Raw genomic sequence first — 23,713 nt, forward strand, 5'->3', positions numbered from 1 at the left:
GAAACTCTCAAAATGGACCTTGGCTTAATGCTTTACTGAATGCATCTGTCCCACACTTTCATGGAGCCAACCTCCCTGTGGGTACTGAACAATGGAATCAATTATTGTGTAATATCAAAAGGGTATTTCAAGGTTTTTGGAAATAAGGTATGGAAGAGGAATTTCTTTTGATGGAAAAAGTAGAAGCCACATTGACTTGATTGCTAAAAAACATGTGGAGGCTCATCTTTGAGTCCAACAACAGTGACTTCGAGGTAGGGTGATCAGGATAGTCTAACTTTCTGCTGGTTGTTCCAATGTAAACATGAATAGTTACCCCATCACTCTCTGATAAATGTTCTGGTTTGGGTGATAAATTATATAGTCAGTCTACCTCAACAGGGTGATGCAGTCCCTGATTCTGGAGAAAACTTTCATAGCTAGCTGCTGTTCTTTCTAGACCCCCTGTGCTCATAAGAGTAGGGTGCCACATTATGATCACCACAACCATCACCACTGCCCCTAGCACCCAAATTAAAAAAAAAAATTTCACCATGTCTACCTGGCCCTGCCTTCTATAATTTTCTACTCCTTAGGTTCTACCTATCTAGCTGAATAGCTACATCTATCTAGTTGAATCAAGGACTAGGTATGGCTTAATGAGTTTAAGCTAGGCCAAAAATGGACAAGTGGGAAGTATACAACATCCCTCTATATATTGAGACTGACCTACTGCTTCCTATGGGATCCTTCTTCCCAAATATATCCATACTGCTTAAGCCAGAAAATCTGGTTTGCGGCCCCCAAATCCAAATTTTAGATAAGTCTCTTTTCATTTCATCAGACTGCTACTCTCTCTGGCCTGCTAGAGAAAAAGGGCTGAACCAGTGTAAGTCCCACGGAAGTAAAGGTAGCCCCTTTAAGAACTGATTGATGCACAGAAGAGTCAGGAACCTGTGATTCTGTCCACTATGACATCAGGGAACAATGATACGAGGGACTGGCTATAAACACAGATGAAGCTTTCTTGCCAAGCTTCACTGAAATCACACTTTCAAGAGTCATGGTTTTCTTTTTTTGTTTTGTTGTTGTTATTTTTTTTATTCTAAAGAAGATTGCAAAAACAAAGCAGAAAAGGAAAGCCCAAAGGCAAAAGAAAGATATTTAAACAACGGAGGAAAAATATTGGGTCTGTCTCATTCTTCTTATTTATATCAGTTTGTCTTCTCATAAGAATGTAACCTTTATCTCATCTCTGACATTATTACCAATCCAAGGTTCCCCACCCTCTAGGGGTCATTATGGATAGACATGAACTGAAACATACAAATGAGTCATGAGTCATGGTATATATTTGATTCAACTTAATCTTTTTTTTTTTTTTGGAGAAAAAGATAGCTTTATTGTTTTTCCAGGCAAAGGGGGCCACAGCCAGTTAATGTCTTAAAGACTGTGCCCCCCTTGGGAGATATTAAGAGGTGCTTTTAAACCTTGGGGAGTGGAAAATAGGGCCTCAGCTAAGGATCAGGGTAGAGACAAGTTTGTATTCTTTCAAAGCTGGTGGTTAGTGGCCCCAGGACTGGTTCTGGCGGCCCTCCTTCTTCCCAGAATGAAGAATGTTTCATCAAGTAGCACTTCCATTTGTTGGGGGTTTTAGTTCTATTTGTGTGATTATTTAGTTACTCTCCATTCTCCTTCTGGAAATTCAGTGAGACCAAGCACTGTCTTCCTTATTCACCTCTGCATCCATAGAACCTGGAACAGTAAGGTTCAGGTTCTCTGTGCCTCTACGTAGAAGGAATTCAGCAAGAGACAAAGCGATAGGCAAGAAATAGATTTATTAAGATAGGATGCTTGTGAGAGATGCGAGCAGGCAGGCAAGGAGGCTTTGCCCAACTTAATCTTTTTAATCAGAAAGTGCAGTGGATTGTTTTATAGTCTGCATCAAATTTCCCCATGTCAATATATTTCTATCAAAGTACTTATGTAAAATTATCCTTTATTTCAATATGGCTCCATCAAAATGGCCATGTCACAATGTTACTCATAACCAGTATGGCTATAGGAATAGATTTTTTGTAAATCTGGTCTTGATCCACTTACATGCCTCATGTCTATGTTAAAATGCCAATTTCTTGCTTCAAAGTCTATATTACTACAATTTACTCTTTGCTTATGTACTTAAAGTATGCTCTTTAAGAACCAAGTCTTTTATCAATTGATTAATTGATATCAGCTTCCCTCCAAAACTCACTGTTTAATGCTGAAGCTCTCTACATTCAGCCTCAGTATTCTAAGTTACTTTTTGTCAACTCTGTTTTCTCTGGAGATATGTGTTTTTCACATTATGACAATGGGAAAATTAATATTTATATTTAATTCTTTTTGCTGGAAGGTAAACTTACTGCTTAGAATAGCTGCTGAAATGAATATTCCATTTGCATTTCCCCTTCAGTAAGCCATTCTACATCAGAGAGAGAGAGAGGGAGAGAGAGAAATAAAAATAGGTGATAGAAATAGAGAAAGACTGGTTAAGCTACTACTATAATTCATAAACATTTTCCTTTGAGTAATACCTTTGTTTATTTGTCTTTTTTAGGAATAGATCTGGGATAGCTTGACATTTACATATTTAGCATGTGGTATCAATGTGGGCCATTGTATTTCAAATGTCCTTAAAATCATGGCTAAACCTTCCCTCTCTCCCTTAAAAAAAATCTATGTGCAGAATCCCTGGAGCCCATCCTTTCACAGTGTCCTTCCTAGAAGTCCTGTATCTCCACCACAGCAGTCCTCTGGAAGAAATTACAAGTAAGCAATCCCTTAAAAGGAAAATTAAAGCTTGTAAATACTGAAAAAGAAAGCAGGATCTCATTTGGAAAGAATTTTAGTAGAAGGTTTTATGTATTTATTTTTCAGTAGGAACTGGGGTTTCAGAGAGGTAGGGGCATAGTCAGAGATAGTAATGTTTCTAATTATGAATATATACATAGTTGTGTTTATGTCAGAATAGAAGATAACTATTTAACGCATAACCTGAGGAAAAAGCACTGATCTAAATTAACCTGTAAGAGTTTTAAAACTGTATTTCCCTCATTTATCTAAGTATCATAGTAATTTCTCAGACATTCTTAGAACATAGAAAATATTCCCTAACAAAAACCCTAGTTTTAGTGAGGAATAGAATAAAAAGAGAATGATTTTCTCTTTTATGAATATGCCATTATTTTAGTATATCTGCTGCATTGATCTAATGTGTTTTCTGGATGATTTCACTTATTTTCTTCCTAGAGAATATAGTGTGTTTGATATTTTTAAAATATCCTCTAAAATATTTCATGTTTATTTTTTCATTTAAAATAGCATGACTCATGAGCCCAAAGAAGACAGTGCTTATATCTATCCATCTTATAACTGGGATGGCTCTCTGGGAACAGCTAAACCTGAAGGAAGTTATGGAGACAAGTATTCTTTGACCATGCACATGAAGCCACTTTTCGTATGTATCATGCATTTCAATTTCTATACATAGTTATCATCACCATAATTCAAGTAAAGGTAATATAATGAATATTAAAACTTTGCTAGAGCAAAATGATTAGACAGGATCAGTTGAGATAAAGATATGAAAAGTTTAGGTCATTAACACTCACTAACACTACTATTTCACTTTGTAAAATGGGATTAGGAAATTTGAGTCAAAGGTATAATATATATAATACTTCATATATTTTAATGTACTATGGAAGTTCTTATTGTGGCTCAGCAAACCTGGACTAGCATGGACTAGTATCCATGCGGATATGGGTTTGATACCTGGCCTCACTCAATGGGTTAAAGGATCTGGTGTTGCCATGAGCTGTGGTGTAGGTCACAGACATGGCTTGGATCTGGTGTTGCTGTGGCTGTGGCATAGGCCAACAGCTGCAGCTCTGATCAGTCCCCTAGCCTGGGAACCTCCATATGCTGTAGGTGCAGCCGTAAAAAAGTAAAAAAAAAAAAAAATAGTGCTGTGTGTGTGTTTGTGTATTTTGCTTTATTTTGTTTTGTTTGGCCACACCCGCAGCATGTGGTTCCTAAGCCGGAGATCAAACCTGCACCACAGCTGTAACCAGAGCCACAGCCATGAAAACACTGGATCCTTAACCTACTGAGCCATGAAGCCACACCTATATGTGTTCTCTATATAAATACATATATAACTTAAGAAAGGAAATTTGAGATCAAAGGAAGACTGGTTAAATGCCATGAGACTAACTCAGAGGTTGGACTGGTCTTATGATAATCATTAAATTATCATAATTTAACAAGGTAACTGCTATTTTGTGTTTCAGTGGACTTAAATAATACCTTAAATAATACATTGCTCAAGATAATGCTGAATACTAGCTAACTGGTGATCTCTAGTTTGGGTTACAGGTTAGCTTGAGTTAGAATAACATAGAGCTTTACTGGCTTTAGGGTTGTTTCTCTCAGTGCACACAGGTAGGGAAACTAATTCATAGCCCCACTCGTTGCTGAATGTAATCTCGAGCCTGTATGACCAGGGAACCTAACCAGAGCACAGGGGAAGTTACATAGCCCACCCAACAGCCCTGCTTAGATTTGTACTTGAACAGAGAGCAGAACTTATGTCTTTCTGCATTTGAAGAGAAAAACTGGTGGTCTCACCTGACCGGGGAATTCAGTGCACACTGTTGCCTGGTTTGACTTCCCAAACAACAAGCCATACAAGTCCTTGCTGCCCTGCCAGGGAGGGAAGCTAATTCATAGCCCCATCTGCTACTGATTATAGTACCCAGTCCCAACCATCTAATAAGCCTGACCAGAGAATCCGGGAAACTACGGCACCATCTATAACAGCCTCACTTGGGTAGGGAAACAAGGCCGATATCCCTGATGAATATAGATGCAAAAATTCTCAGTAAAATACTAGCAAATTAAATTCAGCAGCATATTAAAGGATCAGTCACCATGATCAACTGAGATTTATCCCTAGGATGCAAGGATGTTTCAATATATTTAAATAAATCATTGTGATATATGACATCAATAGAATAAAAGAATCATAAAATCATCCCAATAGATGCATATAAAACATTTGACAAAATTCAACATCCATTCGTGATTAAAAAAAACACTTGACAAATTTGGTGTGGACGAGACACATCTATTAGGAACAAGACAAGGGCCCATTCTCACCACTCCTGTTCAACATAGTACTGATCAATTCAGACCAATCCAGAAGGAAAAAGAAATAAGAGGCCTTAAGTAGAAAAATGAAGAGGCATCTGAATTAGAAAGGAAGAAGTAAAATTGCCTCTTTTTGCAGATGACATAATTTTATACTTAGAAAACCCCAAATGATCAACAAAAAAATGTTAGAACAAATCAACCAGTTCAGTAAAGTTGCTAGCTACAAAATTAACATACAAAAGTCAGTAGTGCTTCTATACACTGATAACAAATATTTTTAAAAAGAAATAAATAAGCTGATCCCATTTGCGATAGCATCAAAAATAGTAAAATACCTAGGAATAAATTTAATCAAGGACATGAAAGATCTCTACTCTAAAAACCGTAAGACACTGATGAAAAAAATTAAACTCAAATAAATGGAAAGTTATCCCATGTTCATGGATTGAAAGAATTAAGATTATTAAAATATCCATACCATTAAAAGCCATATATATAGATTCGGTGCAATCCCTATCAAGAGTCCAATGGCACTTTTTTTTTTTACAGAAATACATATGACACTCCTAAATTTATATGGAACTACTACTAAAAGACCCTGAATAGTTGAAATCATGAGAAAGGAGAACAAAGCAGGAGACATCACACTTCCTGATTTCAATTTATACTAGAAAGTTGGGAGTTCCCTTCATGGCTCAGGGGTTAAAGAATCCGACTCAGATCCATGAGGATGTGAGTTCAATCCCTGGCCTTGCTCAGTTGGTTAGGGACCCAGCGTTGCCATGAGCTGTGGTGTAGGTCACAGATGTGGCTCAGATCCCACATTGCTGTGGCCGTGGTTGTGGCCAGTGGCTACAGCTCTGATTTGACCCCTAGCCTGGAAACTTCCATATGCCACAGGTGTGGCCCTAAAAGGCAAAAAAAAGAAAAAAAGGAGAAAAAAGAAAAGAAAGTTAGAGTAATGAAAACACTGATACTGACATAAAAACAGACATATAGACCAATGGAACAGAATCAAATCCCCAGAAACAAACCATAAGCGTATACTGTCAACTAATATTTGACAAGATCCAAAAATGCTCAATGGAGAAAAGACAGTCTCTTCAATAAATGGTGATTGGAAAATGTATATTCACATGTAATAGAATGAAATTTGACCCCTCTCTTACACCACTCACAAAAATTAACTAAAAAAGGGCCAGAGACTTACGTGTAAGACCTGAAACCATGAAACTTATAGAAGAAAGCATAGGAAAATCTATTTTCAAAATAGATTTTTTTTTATTATATAACTTTCAGGTGTAAGGAACAAAGCTTCTTGACATGAGTCTTGGTAAATATTTTTTGGAAACTCATACCTAAAGCATAAGCCAAACAATAAAAAAATAAACAAGTGGGATAACATCAAACTAAAAAGTTTCTGTAAGGCAAAAGAAACCACCAACAAAATAAAAAGACAACCTACAGAATAGGAAAAATACTTGCAAACCATATATCTGATAAGGGGTTAATATTCAAAATATATAAAGAACTCATACAACTCAATAGCAAAATAGTAATAATCCTATAAAAATGGGCAAAGGACCTGAATAAATATTTTTCCAAAGAAGATATACAAATGGCCAACACTTACAGGAAAAGATGCTCAACATCATTATTCATTAGGGAAATGCAAATTAAAACCACAATGAGATATCACCTCATGCTTATTAGAATGGCCATCATTAGAAAGACAAGCAAGGAGTTCATTGGTAGCCCAGCAGTTAAGGTTCGGGCATTGTCACTGCTGTGGCTCAGGTTCGACCTCTGGCCTGGGAACTTCCACATACCGTGGGTGCAGCTAAAAAAAAAAAAAAGACAAGCTATAACAAATGCTGGTGTGGATGTAGAGAAAAGGGAACCCTTGTGCACCATTGGTGGGATTGTAAATTGGTAGAGCCTACATAGAAAACAGTTTGGAGGTTTTTTAAAAAGTTAAAAACATGGAGCTACCATTTTGGCTCAGCAGATTAAGAACCCGACATAGTGTTTGTGAGGATGTGGGTTTGATCCCTGGCCTTGCTCAGTGGGTTAAGGATCTGGTATTGCCGCAAACTGTGGTGTAAGTCACAGATGTGGCTCAGATCCCACATTGCTGTGGCTGTGGCATAAGCCGGCAGCTGCAACTCTGATTCAACCTGGGAACTTCCATATGCCACAGGTGTGGCCCTAAAAAGAAAAAAATAAAAAGTTAAAAATAGCACTACTGGGCGTTCCCAATGTGGCTCGGCAGATTACCAACCCAACTAGTATCCTCATGGATGCAGTTCATGGGTATCCTCATGGGTGCAGTTCAATCCCTGGCCTTGCTAAGTGGGTTAAGGATCTGGTGTTGCCATGAGCTGTTGTGTAAGTGGCAGACATAACTCAGATCCTGCATTGCTGTGGCTGTGGTATATAGGCTGGCAGCTGCAGCTCCTATTCAACCCCTAGCCTGGGACCTTTCATTTCGCAGGTGCAGCCCTAAAACAACAACAACAACAACAAAACATAACAACCATATGATCTAGCGATTTCACTTCTGAAAATACATCCAAAGGAAAGTAAAACATTATTTCAAAAAGATATCTGCACCCTCATGTTCATAGCCGCATCATTTACAATGACCAAGATTCGGAAAACCAACTAAATGTCCATCAATGGATGAATTGATGAAGTTGTGGTACACATATACAGACACACACACACACACACACACACACACACAATGGAATATTATTCAGCAAGATTAAAAAATGAGGGAATTCTACCATTTGTGATAACATAGATGGTCCTTGAAGTGGAATGTAAAACAAACAAACCAAAAAAAACCTCCACAAAATTCATGGAAAAATAAATCAGATTTGTGGTTACCAGAGGTGGAGGTTAGGGGAGGAGGAACAAACTTCCAGTCATAAAATAAATTAGTACTATGGATATAGTGTACACCATGATAACTATAGTTAGCACTGATGTGTGATATATAGGAAAGTTGTTAAGAGAGTAGATCCTAAGAATTCTCATCACAAGGAGAAAAATTTTTTTCTTCTTATTGTAACTATGATATGATGGATGTTAACTAAACCTGTTGTAATCATTTCACAATATATATAAATCAAACCATCATGCTGTACCCTTTCATCTTACACAGTGATGTATATTATTTCCCATTAAAATTGAGAAAAAGCCCACTGAATTGATGAGTGACCTCACAGAAGTAAAGTAAGGAAATGCAAATGCGGAGCTTTAAAGATGTTAATTGCACAATATAAAGACAAAATGCTGGATGCATGATGGAATAAAAACTGATTTTTCACATACTAGATAAATGGATAGAACTGGGAAGAAACTGGGAATTTTTAAGGGACATATTAAATCAGAAAGAGAAAGAAATAGAGGCTGGTACTGAACTCATTGTGGGTCAATATATGTGGAAATACAAGAAGAGAAAATATAATCTATATAGCAAAATAAGAAGGACTAACATTGAGAATATAGCGAGAAAACTTCAGGGTTTGAATTCAGGTGGCTTCATCATCAGTTTTGATCTGTGTGTTAGTTCTCTGTTGCTGCATAACAAATTACCACAAACTTAGCAGTTTAAAACAATTACATTTATTATGCCACAATTTAGGTGAGTCAGGAGTCTGGATATGTCTTATCTGGGTCTGCTCAGGGTCACACGAAGCTGCAATTAAGGCGTCAGGCAGGCTGCATTCTCATCTGGAGTTTGGATCCTCTTTCAAATTCACAGGACTGTTAGCTGAATCAAGTTGCTTGCAAGTGTAGATCTTGGTGATTCCGCCAACCCTGCTCCATATTTTTCCCTCCTGGCTGTCAACTAAGGGGTCACTGCCAGGCCCTAGAGGCCACCTACAGTTGCCACTTGGCCCATGACAGACTCTCTCACAACATCACAGCTTTCTTCAAGGCCAGCAGAAGAAGCTCCAGCTCCATTCTGCTAAGATGGAGTCTTACATAACAAAATTCATTTAAGGGAATAACTATCCCATTGATACTCCCTATTATTTTCTCCATATTCTATTGGCTAAAAGCAAGTCACAGGTTCTGCTCACACTCAAACGTAGGGGGTTAGACAGAGGACATTACTCATTGGAGATCATTCTTCAGGGTGTGTTCAGATAAATAGCAGGTTACCACTTAAAGGGAACTAAAATGGTACTAAAGCAGCTTTCTACTGGAAGGTAAGTTGAACAGGAAAAAATATACAGTGGCCCTTAAAGGTTACAGATGTATAGGGTTATAGGCAAGTTGAACAGGAAAAAAATATGTAGTGACCCTTAAAAGTTATAGGGAAAAATAGATTATTCTTATAAAACTGAGCAAAGCTAATTAACATATTTTTCATTCATTCAACCAGCTGGTTTCCTATTATGTGCCAAGCACAGTTGTAGTAGTTAAAGAATGATGAGAGAAAAGTTCCTGCTCCATGGAGCTATAATATAGTGGGGCGAAATATATTAAGCAAATAAACACATAGAATTACAAATTGAGATGATAAGTGCTATGAGGAAATAACTCGGGGGTATTGAGAGAAAATAACAAGGGTGGCGCAATCACTTTCAGTGCAGTGTGCATATGTATCAGTTTTATCCTTAATTACAGTCACTAAAAGAAAACCAATAATATACAAGAGGTGGACAAGAGACTTAAAAGGGAAGAAGTGGGCTATAGGTCCCTTTCATGGCTACCTCAGTCAAAAAGTAGTAGCAATTTCTGGAGTTCCCACTGTGGCTCAGTGAGTTAAGAACCCAACTAGTACCCATGAGGATGCAGGTTTGATCCCTGGCATCAGTCAGTGGGTTAAGGATCCAGCATTGCTGTGAGCTGCAGCATAGGTCGCAGACGTGGCTCGGATCTGGCTCGGATCTGGTGTTGCTGTGGCTGTAGTGTAGGCTAGCAGCTGCAGCTCTGATTCAACCCCTAGCCTGTGAACTTTCATATGCTGTAGGTGTGGCCATAAAAAGACAAAAAAAATAGTAGCAATTTATAAGTAGGGGCAGGATTGGAAATGGAGGAGGCAATGCAAGAGAAAAAGTTGAAGTGAAATTGATACTTTTATTGATAAGGCTAGAAGATAGTGCACCAAAGAAAAATGCATCATAAGAAAAGAATATGCCAAGAGCTTCTTATATAATACCTAGGTAAATTTTAGGCTGAGTTAAACAACTTGAATTTATCCTTTTCTCAAGAAATATTTCATTGCACTGTGATTTAAAGGACACATGGGACCAAGCTCAGCATTTTATTAAACCATCTTATTAGAACTTCTCTCACTGCATATACCTGCAAGCCCCTAGTTGTCAAACCTAAAGGCCTATTTTAAGACCACCTTACCTGACAACTCTGTTTGGCATTTCATATTCACTGCTTCCTGAACTCTTACTTTTGACTGCCAGGGTACCATTATCCTGGCTGTCTGCATATTTCTCTGATTATTATTGCCCAAACCTCTCCTGAAACAGTTCCAACTTGTCCCAACTTAATGGTGCTGTTTTTCAGGGTTCCATCTTGTTTGCGCATTTCAACTCATAGAAGTCTCTCTAGATCTAGACCAGTGACTCTAACAGCCTATAGGATATTTGTACATTTGTGTTTCTAGCAGTCCCCTTAAAGACCTAAGTCATTATCTCTTCACTCTACCCTGTCTTTCTCCTACATTCTGTGTTACAATGAATGGTGCCATCTACCCAACATCTAAGACCAAAGTCTGGGAACACTAGGAGGCTCTTTTCTCTCCTTTACTGCTCTCTCTAAATCTAAAGCATGAAGTCATATGTTGTTCTTTTCGCTAAACCTAGGGTGACCAACTCAGCACAATTTGCTAGGGACAGTCTTGGTTTTAAAACTGAACATCCCATCCCACATTCCATGTACTCCTTCAGTTCTGGGAAAATTCATTCCCTCTGCTGACTCATTTCAGGTCTTCAGCATGTCCTTTCCAAATCAATGCCAACTAATTCCTCTGCTACCTGTTTATTTCAGCCTTTACTGGAACACTGCTGCCAAAGTTACCATCCTAAAACCAATATGATCTTACTGTGATCTAGCTTAAAAGATTACACTTGATTCTTATTACCAAAGGGAAAGGTAAAAACTCCTCAAGTAAGCATAATATGAAGGATTTTAGCCCACCCCCTCATGTTTCCAGCTCTCTAGCTTCATCTTTTGTTGATCTTAGGCTTGCACATTATGATCCAGCCATACTAAATGTATTTTTTCCCAAGTATGTATTTCCCAAGAATTTATGGTTCCATACCTGGAAAACTCCTAGCCATCCTAATATGAACTCTGAATATCACATTCTTCATGAAGCCTTTCCCAAATCTTTAAGCTGAGGTAGTGTTCTATCCTCTGCCCTCCCAGCAACACTACTATTGCCTACATTCTTAGATTAAAGTATCATGTTATAATTATTTGTCTACCTGTATATTGGTCTGTCTCTTCCACTTGATTTTTTTTTTTTTTGGCCTTGCCTGTGGCAAGTGGAAATTCCTGGGCCAGGAATCAAACCCTTGCCACAGCAGTGATCCAAGCCACTGCAGTGACAACACTGGAACTTTAACCTGCTGTGCCACAAGAGAACTCCTTCCACTCGATTTTTTAATTCATCCAGATCAGGAACCATCACTTATTCATTATTGTATTCTGAGTGCCAAATACAGTGCCTGCCACAGATTAGTGGTCAATGTGTGTGTGTGTGTGTGCATATGCATGCACACATGTTTGTGTTCATCTTTGAACCATTCTCTTATGAATGGGGAAGGTGATAAATGCAATGCTTCCCAATAAAAATAGAGAATTCTCAAAATAAAAGCCCACAGTATTCATTCCTTTCTTAGATCTGATTTTCTGATTTTTTTGTTTCCTTTCTTTTTTCTTGGCCACATCTGCGGCATGTGGAAGTTCCTGGGCCAGGGATCAAACCTAAACCACTGTAGTGACAACACCAGATCCTTAACCAACTGAGCCACAAAAGAATTCCTCAGATCTGTTTTAAAATGATATTTTTAAATGCTCATGAACATGTTTCCTCAGGGTCTCTGCAATATAAAAGTGCATCTGTGAATAGAGATTTTTAATTGTCAAAAAGTAACAGGTTATGCTAAGAAAATGAAGTTTTAGCATGAACCCCTATCATAAAACAATTCTATATCAGTGATAAAAGTGTGGGGTAATATGACATAATCAGTGTTTTTATAATAACATTTGGTATTAAAAAAACTAGTGGGTGGGGGAAAAACTGTAATTGTAATGTATACATGTAAGGATAACCTGACCCCCTTGCTGTACAGTGGGAAAAAAAAAAACTAGTGATGTACTTTAATATTTGTGCATATGATCATACAACAAAAGAAAAGTGAGGTACTGCACAAAAGCAACAAATTAAATTTCGCAATTATATTGTATTAACATTCATCACTGCAAGATTAGAGTGTGGACTTTGGTACTATAATTTCAGAAAAAAGGGGCATTATTTTTCTTATTTAATATGCTCCTATAATGTCAATTTCCTACTTTAGTACAGAGATTCTGGATTGTACAATATTTAACCTTGTCTAGCAAACCCATAGTACAAGTACAGAATTTAATGGTTATTTAAAAGCAGCCAACAAACAAGTCATTTGCTAAAAAATTTTTCTGTGTGTTGTTTTAAATAACTAAAGTTTATAATGGTGATTAAACAAATTTCTAAAATGATTAGATATTACATGCCTACTTTTCTAATATATAAGTCTATCTAAACAAGAATAGAAGTTTTATTAAATATCATTTAATTATGTTTGGTATTTTTAACTTCCTTGCAGAATATGTCCACACCAGGCATTCCAAAGTCAAGCTACATTCAAAGAGAGAGACAACAAACTGGATACCCAGGTTCTGAAGAGCCAGAAATTCCTTATAGGATAGGACGTGTGCAGATGAAACCCAACTATTAAAAGTTTTCTGCAGAAGAAAAATTTATATATATATATATATATATATATGTATATATATATATATATATAATCACCTAATCATTTTAAAAGCATATTTGGAATATTTTTAGAAAACTATGGGTATGATTTACCTATGCTATAAATTATATTTTACCTTTCTTTCCATATTAATGCCATCAATTCTTATATCTTTATATTTTTAACTTTTATTTTCCCCAATCTCTCTCTAGGACTGCAACGCAAAACTTTCATTTCCAACATCCAACTTCATTAACTCAGCAGGGATAGCAAATACGTGTTATCTCCAAAATTCAGCATAACACTTGTTGATTGATTTATGACATGTATCTTTATAATGTACTCAATGATATGCAGAGAAGGTTGGCTGCAAATTGGTAATAGGGAATATTAAATAGTTTTTAGTTACTGGATATATCTATGGAATTGCACTAAAGCATCAGCATATAAATAATGAATTTTATTTGAAATGTGTGATTTGATTATGAATTAATTCCTTAAAATAAACTAAGAATTGCTAGATGATTTCTGTAAGTGGGTGGTGTAGTGGAATGATCCCGAGATTTAGGTTTCTCCTTCACTTCTTTTCGTTCTTCCCTTATTGCTACTTCTCTCCCTTCTTCCTTCCTTTTTTTAAAAGGCACTTAATTTCACACCAGTTATGTGCCAATCAGTGGTTAGTTACAAAGGTACAAAGATGAATCTGAGGTAGTCCCTGGAACTCAGACTGGTAGAAGAGACAGAGACAAAGAACACTTATTATTATTTAATGTGATCAGTACAATGATAAAAAATGTATACAAGAAAGTGGGAGATCAAAGAACAATTTACCAAGCCTAGGGAGAAGTGTGATGATAATGGTGAAGGAAGGCCATACAAGAAGGTGATACCTAAGATGTCATAAAAGGTAAGTGGCAGTTAGCTTTACTGAGGTTAGGAGAGAATTTTTGAGATAGAGGGAAAGCGAATGGCAGAGGAGTGAAAAAAAAAACATGGAGTATGCAGGGAACTTCAAGTACTGCTGGAATGTGAAAGTGAACAAGGTAATAAGAGGTGAGGTTGAGGAGGTAGCCAAAGACTAGATCATGGAAGATCTCATATGCCTTGTTAAGGAGTTTAGACTAAATTTTATTTGTTATGGAGATCCTTTGAAGGGTTGCAAATAATCAAAATCAGATTCTGTGTTTTAGAATAATCACTCTGATGGCTGTATGGAGTATGGATTTAAAGGATACAAAATGAGAGGCATAGCAACCGAGTTAGAAGGAAGAGATGATGAATCCTATCACTGGAGCAGAGAGAGAAAAAGATTGAGATGAAGGGCAGATTGAAGCAAATTCCAGGTAAATTGACAGGACCTGGAGGCTCATGAAATGTCACAGATAGGAGGAAGAAGTTACTATGATTGAAAGAATGTTGGAACTATTCATGGAGGTAGGTCATTAACAGATCAAAGATCAATAGCAGACTGAGTGAGGGGTAAGAAAATGAACGACCTAAAAGGATAGGGCCAGATTAATACCATCGTAAACCCATGACCAGACTCAACTGGGCCTAACACAAGACCACAAAACAGGTCACTCTCCGACTCCTCCTAGTGATTATTTTACACCTTGAGGTTTTCTTTGGCGGGGGGCGGGGGGGCAGCACTATGAGGCATATGGAGTTCCCGGGCCGGGCCAGAGATCAGATCCTAACCACAGCTGCGACCTAAACCTCAGATGCAGCAACCCTGGATCCTTAACCCATTGTTTGGAGCCAGGGATTGAACCCAGTCCCAGCACTCCCAAAATGCCTCTTATCCTGTTGCACCACAGAGAGAACTCCACCATTCCTTGAGCTCTGACCCATCCCCACACTCACACCCCCATTCTCAGGAGATGACCTCACCTTGTAATTTAAAGAATAAGCAGAGCCCACTATATCAGAACTCATAAACCTACAAATGCTTCTGCACTCATCCTCTTATTTCAAGGCTTCTCACATCCCATCTAAGGGAAATGCTTTTACTCTCATAAATCCCATCTTCCCCAGCCTTTATATGGACCTTGTTGCATCAGTTATCCTGGGTATCTTCAACTTCTCCCTCTCTTACTGGCTCCATCTAATGAGCTGAAATATACACTAAACTTAAAAAAAATAATAAAAAAGAAAACCCTTCTATGGAAGCCGTAAGAATGTGCCTTACCGGAGTTCCCATCATGGCTCAGCAGTTAGCAAACCCGACTGGCATCCATGAGGATGCAGATTCGATCCCTGGCCTTGCTCAGTGGATTAAGGATCCGGTGTTGCCCTGAGCTGTGATGTAGCTGGCAGAGACTCCTCGGATCTCATGTTGCTGTGGCTCTGATGTAGGCCAGCAGCTATACCTCCGATTGGACCCCTAGCCTGGGAACCTCTATATGCCGCAGGTGCGGCCCTAAAAAGACAAAAAGACAAAAAAAAAAAAAAAAAAAAAAAAAAGAATGTGCCTTGTAGACCTCTAACCAAGGGTCCATGTTACATTGCTCTGAAATCCATCCCTGAATTTTGCCTAGAGACTATGTTTCCCAGGCTGCTCCTAGCTTATACCAGAGAAAAAGAGGAATACTAATGTGAGTTCATTTCAGAGTCATGGGACTACTCTGATGGCTGACTTTGGCTCAAGGACTCCCCATCGGCTTTGCTGAACATTCTTAGACTGCATGGCAGTGTAAGGACATTTCCTCTCGCCATTGCTCGGGGTCATGCTCTTTCAGCCTTTTCCAGATCCCTCACCATTTTCTCTCAATAAGTGTTTCCTCTAATCAAAAAAACATCCTTGCACAGTTTAATCCCATCCTGATGTCGGCTACTGGGAGGGACTAGTCAAGCACACCCCCTTAACCATTTTCCCCTGTAACTTCACTGTTTTTCCCTTCAATGTCGAGTTTTTGGAATGAATTCTTTACTTCCTGCTTTCATTTCCTTCTTTTTGCTTCATTCCTCACTTAACACCAATGTAGCTTCAACACCTAGTACACCTACTATCCCATCCAAACTGCTCTTACTAATGTGACCTCTGTGTCACAAAATAATATATAATGTCTAGTCTTTATTTTACTGCTCATCAGCATTCATCACCAATTGCTCTACTTGCAGCATTCTCTTCTTTTGGCTTTGTGTGGCTATGCTCTGCTTGTATGACACCTAACTCTTCTCTCCTTCTCAGCCTCTTTGCTGGATTCTTCCCCTACTCAATTCACTATTAGAGTTAAGCCTTTTCTTCTAACTCTAGTCATTCTCCATAAGCAATTTAATTTGCTCCCACTGTTCTAATTATCATCTGTAATAATTTCTAATTCTGTATCTATAGTCTAGACATCTTTCTGACCTTTCCATGTGGCCATTTGCCTATTGGACATCTCCACCTGAATAGCTCAAAAGCATTGAAAACTCAATATTTATAAAAGTGAACTCATCTACCTAGTTGCTCTTAATATTTCCCTATGGCTATTGTAACAAATTACTAGGAACTTAGTCAGTTTATAACACTAATTTATTCTCTTACAATTCTATAGGTCAAAGTCTGAACATGACTCTCACTGACCTAAAATCAAGGTATGAGCATGTCTACATTCCTCCTGCTCTAGGGGAGAATCCATTTCCTTGCTCTTTTCAGCTTCTAGAGGCTGCCCACATCCCTTAGCTCATGGTCCCCATCAAGTCAGCAACAGTGAGTTGAGTCCTTCTCATATTGCATCAATCCAAATACCTCTTCTGCCTTCCTCTTAACTTTTACGAATTACACTGGACCCACCCAAATAAATCCAGGATAATCTCCCTATCTTGACTGTCAAATGATTAGAAAACCTTAACTCCATCTGCAACTTTAATTACCCTTTACTACTTAAGGTAACATTCACAAGCTTCATGGATTATGATATGGACCTCTTTGGGGGAAGGGCATTATTCTGATTATTGTATTGTTCAAGCCAGAAAATTGAGAGTCATCATTTACTCCTTAATCTTTTTAGCATCCTGTGTCTTTTAGGATTACATTTATGTGCAAGTAAGAGAAAATGATTCCAGTAGCTTCAACAGATAGGTTTATTTATCACATATACCATGAAGTCCTGAGCTAGGCAGTCTGGTGCTGATGCAGATACTCAAGAATATCATCTTTCTAGTCTACTCTTCTCAGCATGTGAATTTCATCCTCAGTGTATGACAACCATCCATGGTTACAAGATGACTGCTTCACCCACAGCCTCATATCCATGTTCAGGAGGAAGAGGTAATGGCAAATGAGTAAGGGGTGAAAGAGTATTTTCAGCTATCTCTCTCTTTTAGAAAACTTTCCTGGATGTTCTGCTCAGCAATTTAAATTCTTCCTTACCTCATATTGGTCAGAACTGGTCACATGGCCAGTCCTAATTACAACTTATTCTAGATTTGTGAGTAAATTGCTTTGATCACAATGAAGATTTTGTTGGCAAGAGAAAAGGAGAAAATGGATATTGGAATGGTACCCAGAAGTGTCTTTCACATTCCCCAAATTAAGTTCTAACCCATGCAAGCACTTTTTTTTTTAAATAGAAAGGCAGATGGGGATGGGTAGATGGGGGATTGACTTAATTGTTTCTAAGCTAAACTGTTGTCTCAAGAAAATGTTCAGTTGCCACTTTGTACTACACAGCGAAAATGCTACCACTCTTGTAAACAGCTGGAGAGAAGATATTCATATGATTGTCCCACAGTTGAGAGAGTTTTGCAAATTCCATAACCTCCAGTGTTGAATGTAAAATCTTCAGATTCCATGGATGCAGCAGGGAAGAAGAAAATGTAGTAGAGATCTTCTAGTCTAAGCTACAATGAGGTTAGTCCTTCCCTAGAGAACCTAAAATTAAAAACACTTCTCCATAAAAACTAATGTTATGGTAAGAGAGTAATTGTCCCCTCTTGTATTTCAGATACATCACAAAGACACTATAAAAAATAATAGGCCAATATCACTGATGAACATAGATGCAAAAATCCGCAAAATATTAGCAAACTGAATTCAACAATAAAGACAAAAAAAAAAGGAGTTCCTGTCTTGGTGCAGGGGAAGCGAATCCCACTAGGAACCATGAGGTTGTGGGTTCGATCCCTGGCCTCACTCAGTGGGTTAAGGATCCAGTGTTGCTTTGAAGGTCGCAGATGTGGCTCAGATCTGGTGTTGCTGTGGCTCTGGCGTAGGCCGGCAGCTGTAGCTCTGATTAGATCCCTAGCCTGGGAACCTCCATATGCCTGGGTGTGGCCCTAAAAAAAAGACAAAAGACAAAAGACAAAAAAAATAAATAAAAGGATCACACACGACGATCAAATGGCTTTTATCCCACAGATGCAAGGATGATTCAATAGCTGCAAATCAATGTGATACACCACATTAATAAATTGAATAATAGAAATCATATGATCATTTCAATAGATACAGAAAAAGCATTACACAAAATTCAACATCCATTTATGATACAAACTCTCAACAAAGTGGATATAGATGGAACATACCTCAACATAATAAAGCCCATATATGGCAAACCCACAGCTAACATACTCAAGGATAAAAAGCTGAAAGCATTTCCTCTAATATCAAGAACAAGACAAGGAACAAGACAACAAAAGTTGCCCATTCTTGCCACTTTCATTCAACACTGAATCTGCAATCCTAGCTACAGCAATCAGAAATGAAAAAGAAATAAAAAGAACCCAATTGGAAAGGAAGAAGGAAAACTGCCACTGTTTCCAGATGACATGATACTATATATAGAAAATCCTAGGAACTCCATGAAAACTATTAAAACTAATAAATGAAATCAGTAAAGTTACAGGATACAAAATTAACATACCTAAATCTGTTGCATGTTCTATACACTAACAATGAACTGTAAGAAAGAAAAATTAATATTAGAGAAATGCAAATCAAAACTACAATAAAGTATCACCTCACACTATTCAGAATGGCTGTCATCAAAAAGTCTACAAATAGGACTTCCCGTGTGGCCCACAACATAACTACTCAGCGTTGCTTCTACAGTGGCTGTAGCTCAACCCCTGGCCTGGGAACTTCCATATACTGCAGGTGCAGCCAAAAAAAAAAAAAAAAAAGTCTACAAATAAAATATGCTAGAGAGGGTGTAGAAAAAAATGGAACCCTCCTACACTGTTGGTGGTAATATAGATTGGTGCAGACACTGTGGAGAGGAGTATGGAGGTTCCTTAAAAATCTAAGAATAGGAGTTCCCATCGTGGCACAGTGGTTAATGAATCCGACTAGGAACCATGAGGTTGCAGGTGTGATCCCTGGCCTTGCTCAATGAGTTAAGGATCCGGCGTCACCATGAGCTGTGGTGTAGGTTGCAGACACGGCTTGAATCCTGAGTTGCTGTGTCTCTGGCATAGGCCAGCAGCTACAGCTCTGATTAGACCCCTAGCCTGGGAACCTCCATATGCCGCAGGAAGTGGCCCTAGAAAAGGCAAAAAGACAAAAAAAAAAAAATCTAAGAATAGAGTTACCAGATGGTCAGCAACCCCACTGGTAGGTATAAATTTGGAAAAGACAAAAATTCTAATTCCAAAATATACATGCACCTCAGTGTTCATAGCATCACAATTTATAGTAGCCAAGACATGGAAGCCATTTAAATACCCACTGACAGATTAATGGATAAAGCAGATGTGGTATGGGAGTTCCCTTGCAGCACAGTGAGTTGAGGATCTGGAGTTGTCACTGCAATGGCTTGAGTCACTGCTGTAGTGCAGGTTTGATCCCTGGCCCAGGAATTTCTACATGCTGCAGATGCAGCCAAAAAAAAAAAATCAAAGATGTGTTATGTATAGCTATATAATACACACAATGGAATATTACTCAGCCATTAAAAAGAATGAAACAATGCCATTTGCAGCAACATGGATTGATCTAGAGATTAACATACTAAGCAAAGTAAGACAGAGAAAGACAAATAAATATCACTTGTATGTGGAATCTAAGAAAGTGATACAAATGAACTTATTTACAAAACAGAAAGAGACTCATAGATATAGAAAACAAACTTATTACCAAATGGCAAAGGGAGGCAGGAGGGACAAATTAGGAGGATGGGATTAACATGTACGCATTACCATACAGAAAATAGATAAGCAACAAGGACCTACTGTATAGCACAGGGGAACTATAGTGCAGATCTTTGTAATAGCCTATGATGGAAAAGAATCTGAAAAAGAATATATATAACAGAATCTCTTTGCTGTACACCTGAAACTAGCACAATATTGTAAATCAACTATATTTCAATAAAATAAGAAATAAGAAATTAAGAGAACAATCCCATATGCAATTCATCAAAAAGAATAAAATACCTAGAAAGAAATTTAATTCTGGAGGTAAAATTCTGGTACTCAGAAAACTGTAAAACACTGATGAAAGAAATTGAAGACGATACAAACAAATGGAAAAGTATAACATGCTCATGGAGTGAAAGAATTAATATTGTTGAAATGACCATACCACACCAGGCAATATACAGATTTAATGCAATTCCTATCAAAATACTAATAGCATTTTTTCACAAAACTAAAAGAAATAATTCTAAAATTTCCATGGAAACACAAAAGACCCCTAAAGCCAAAACAATCTTGAGAAAGGGGAACAGATCTAGAGGAATCACGTTTCCTGATTTCAAACTATACTCCAAACTATCATCATCAAAACAGTAATGTTACTGGCACAAGAACAAATACGTAGATCAATGGAACAGAATAGAGAACCAAGAAATAAACCCATGCTTATCTGGTCAATTAATCTACAACAAAGGAGGCAAGAATATACAATAGGAAAAAGAAAGCCTCTACAATAAATGGTGCTGGGAAAAATGGATAGCTACATGCAAAGGAATCAATCTGCACTACTTTCTTACATCATATAAAAAATAAACTCAAAATGGCTTAAGAACTTAAATGTAAGACCTGCAACCATAAAACTTATGGAAGAAAATTTAGGCAATACACTCTTTGACATTGGTCTTAGTAATATTTTTTTGGATATGTATCCCCAGGCAAGGGAATCAAAACAAAAATAAAGACTATGTCAAACCAAGAAGTTTTTGCACAGCAAAGAAAACTGGGCAAAACAAAAAGGCAGCCTACTAAATGGGAGACTATATTTGCAAACAAGATATCCAATAATTGGTAGTATCCAAAATATACAAAAAACTCATACACCTCAACATCAAAAGAAGAACCCGATTTAAAAATGGGAAGAGGATCTGCATAAACATTTTTCTAAGGACATACAGATGGCCAACAGACACATGAAAAGATGCTCAACATCACTAACCATTAGGGAAATGCAAATCAAAACTATAATGAGATACCACCTCACATCTGTCAGAATGCCTACCATCAAAAAGACAACAAATAACAAGTGCTGGCAAGGCTGTGGAGAAAGGGAACACTCATGACCATTGGTTGGGATTGTAAATTAGTGTGGCCATTATGAAAAACAGTATGGTGGTTCCTCAAAAAATTAAAAATAGAACTGCCAGAGTTCCCATAGTGGCTCAGCGGAAAAGGATCTGATTAGCATCCATGAGGATGCAGGTTTGATCCCTGGCCTCACTCAGTGGATTAAGGATCTGCCATTAACGTGAGCTGTGGTGTAGATCGAAGACTCGGCTCAGATCTGGCGTTGCTGTGGCTATGGCACAGGCTAGCGGCTACAGCTCCAATTTGGCCCCTAGCCTGGGAACCTCCATATACCATGTGTGTGGCCCTAAAAAACAACAACAAAAAAATTGGAACCGCCATGTGATCTAGAATCCAGCAATTTCATTTTTAGGTATTTAAAACAAGAAAAAAAAAACTCTAATTTGAAAAGAAAATACACTCTAATATTCACTGCAACATTATTTATAATAGCCAAGATATGGAGTCAAGCTAAGTATCCATCAATAGAGGAATGGATAAAGAAATTCCACACACAATGGACTATTCCACAGACAAATATAAAATAAAATCTTGCTTTTTGGGATAACATCTAGCAGGTATTATGCTAGGTAAAATAAGTCAGACAGAGAAAAACACTCTATAATCCAATGCACATTTGGAATTTAAAAAGCAAAACAAACAAAACAAGTGAAAATGTACTAATAAATACAAAGAACAAACAAGGGTTGGGGCAGGCAAAATAGATGAAGGGGATTAAGAGGTACAAACCTCAGGTTATGCAATAAATAAGGCATAGAGATGTAATGTACAGCATAAGGAATATGGTCAATAATATTTTAACAACTTTGTATGGGGACAGATGGTTATCAGATTTAACATGGTTATCATTCTATAATGCATGCAAAGATGAGATCATTATGTAGTACACCTGAAATCAACATAATATTTTACTTCATCTATATTTCAATTGAAAAATACAAATCTAATATTGTTACACCTCTTCTTAAAAACCTTCAATATCTTCCAATTACCCTAGAACAAAGCCTCAAATTTTTACCATAGTTCAAAAGGCCCTCCAATACTCTAAGACCTAGGGTCTCTGTCTCTCTCTCTACCTACCTACCTATTTATATATACATCTCTATCTATCAAGTGTGTGTTAGTGTTTGATATTTATAGAATACTTACTGTGATGTAAGTGCAAAATTACTTTAGATGCATTATCTTATGCAGTCCCCACAAAGTCCCTACGAGGTAGGTAATATTATTTTTTTCCATTTTACAAATAAGTAAATAGAGGTTTCAAGTAGTTTAGTGACTTGCCTGAGGCCACACAATTGGTAACAAAGCTGAGATTCAAACACAACCGTCTGGACTCCAAAGTCTGTACCTACTAAAGTATACTCTTCCAAGTTCCTTCATACACCATGTTCCCTCTTTCTCTCTGCTCTGGTTTCACTGGACTTTCAGTTTCTCTTTGAGGGCCTTAATATATGTAGTTTCCTCTACCTTGATGACCTAATTAGAAATAATTCCCTGGCATTCAGATGCTTCTGTGGAAGATGTAGCCATCCCAGAAAAATACATATACACACATTTATAAAATTCACTCTTCCCAATCTTGTCTATTCCCTTAGTGTATGCCACCTGGATTTTTAACTACTTAATTATGAAATTACAACCAGGTCTGTTTTGTTGACTACCTCACAATGACAAAAAAAAATTGTTTTTTAATTGCTTCCTGTTAGGCACAAGGTTGATTTTGGTTTGGCTTTCTGAGACTATCAAGCAACAGTCATTAAGTCCTTATATCCTTTGCTCCTCATGACTAAAATAGAGAGACAAAAATAATACGGATAACAGTGTAGGAGAGTAAGTACCCCTATGAATAGGTTCTCTCCAAATAGGAGAGAATGTTTTTACCGAACTCTTAAGGAATAAAAGATTCTACTTTACATTACTTTTCTAACTAAAAGTCTCTAGCTAAGATTATTTTTAAGTTTATACACAATAGCTCTAGTTTTAGCTCTCCTGGAAATGGCTACTTTATAGTTTTGTATACAAAGTTATTCATGATGTTTTCTAAACGGATATTC

The 23,713-nt window shown here is 37.5% G+C and overlaps 2 protein-coding genes across 5 annotated transcripts in view; both read left to right on the forward strand.

Annotated features, from left to right (window-relative positions):
• The window catches only part of LOC100157285 (uncharacterized), a 49,117-nt gene extending 35,420 nt beyond the window's left edge, over window positions 1-13,697 (forward strand). For 2 of the 4 annotated variants that reach the window (XM_001926475.6, XM_021080811.2), the window contains exons 5-7: window positions 2,708-2,790; window positions 3,343-3,478; window positions 13,023-13,281. In XM_001926475.6, coding sequence (XP_001926510.1) covers window positions 2,708-2,790; window positions 3,343-3,478; window positions 13,023-13,154 — 351 coding nt within the window. In that variant the 3' untranslated portion in view covers window positions 13,155-13,281. Of the gene's footprint in view, window positions 1-2,707; window positions 2,791-3,342; window positions 6,359-13,022; window positions 13,282-13,384 lie in introns of those variants that run through there. The other 2 variants (XM_085008869.1, XM_085008870.1) reach the window with 2 other exon arrangements.
• APOOL (apolipoprotein O like) overlaps window positions 1-23,713 on the forward strand; it is a 443,755-nt gene that overhangs the window by 149,393 nt on the left and 270,649 nt on the right. The window lies entirely within an intron of this gene.

This window comes from Sus scrofa, chromosome X (genome assembly GCF_054392235.1).
Source record: "Sus scrofa isolate SSC_HxYL_T2T_F1_AM1 chromosome X, Sscrofa_HxYL_maternal_Yorkshire_Landrace_v2.0, whole genome shotgun sequence".
NCBI lineage: Eukaryota > Metazoa > Chordata > Mammalia > Artiodactyla > Suidae > Sus > Sus scrofa.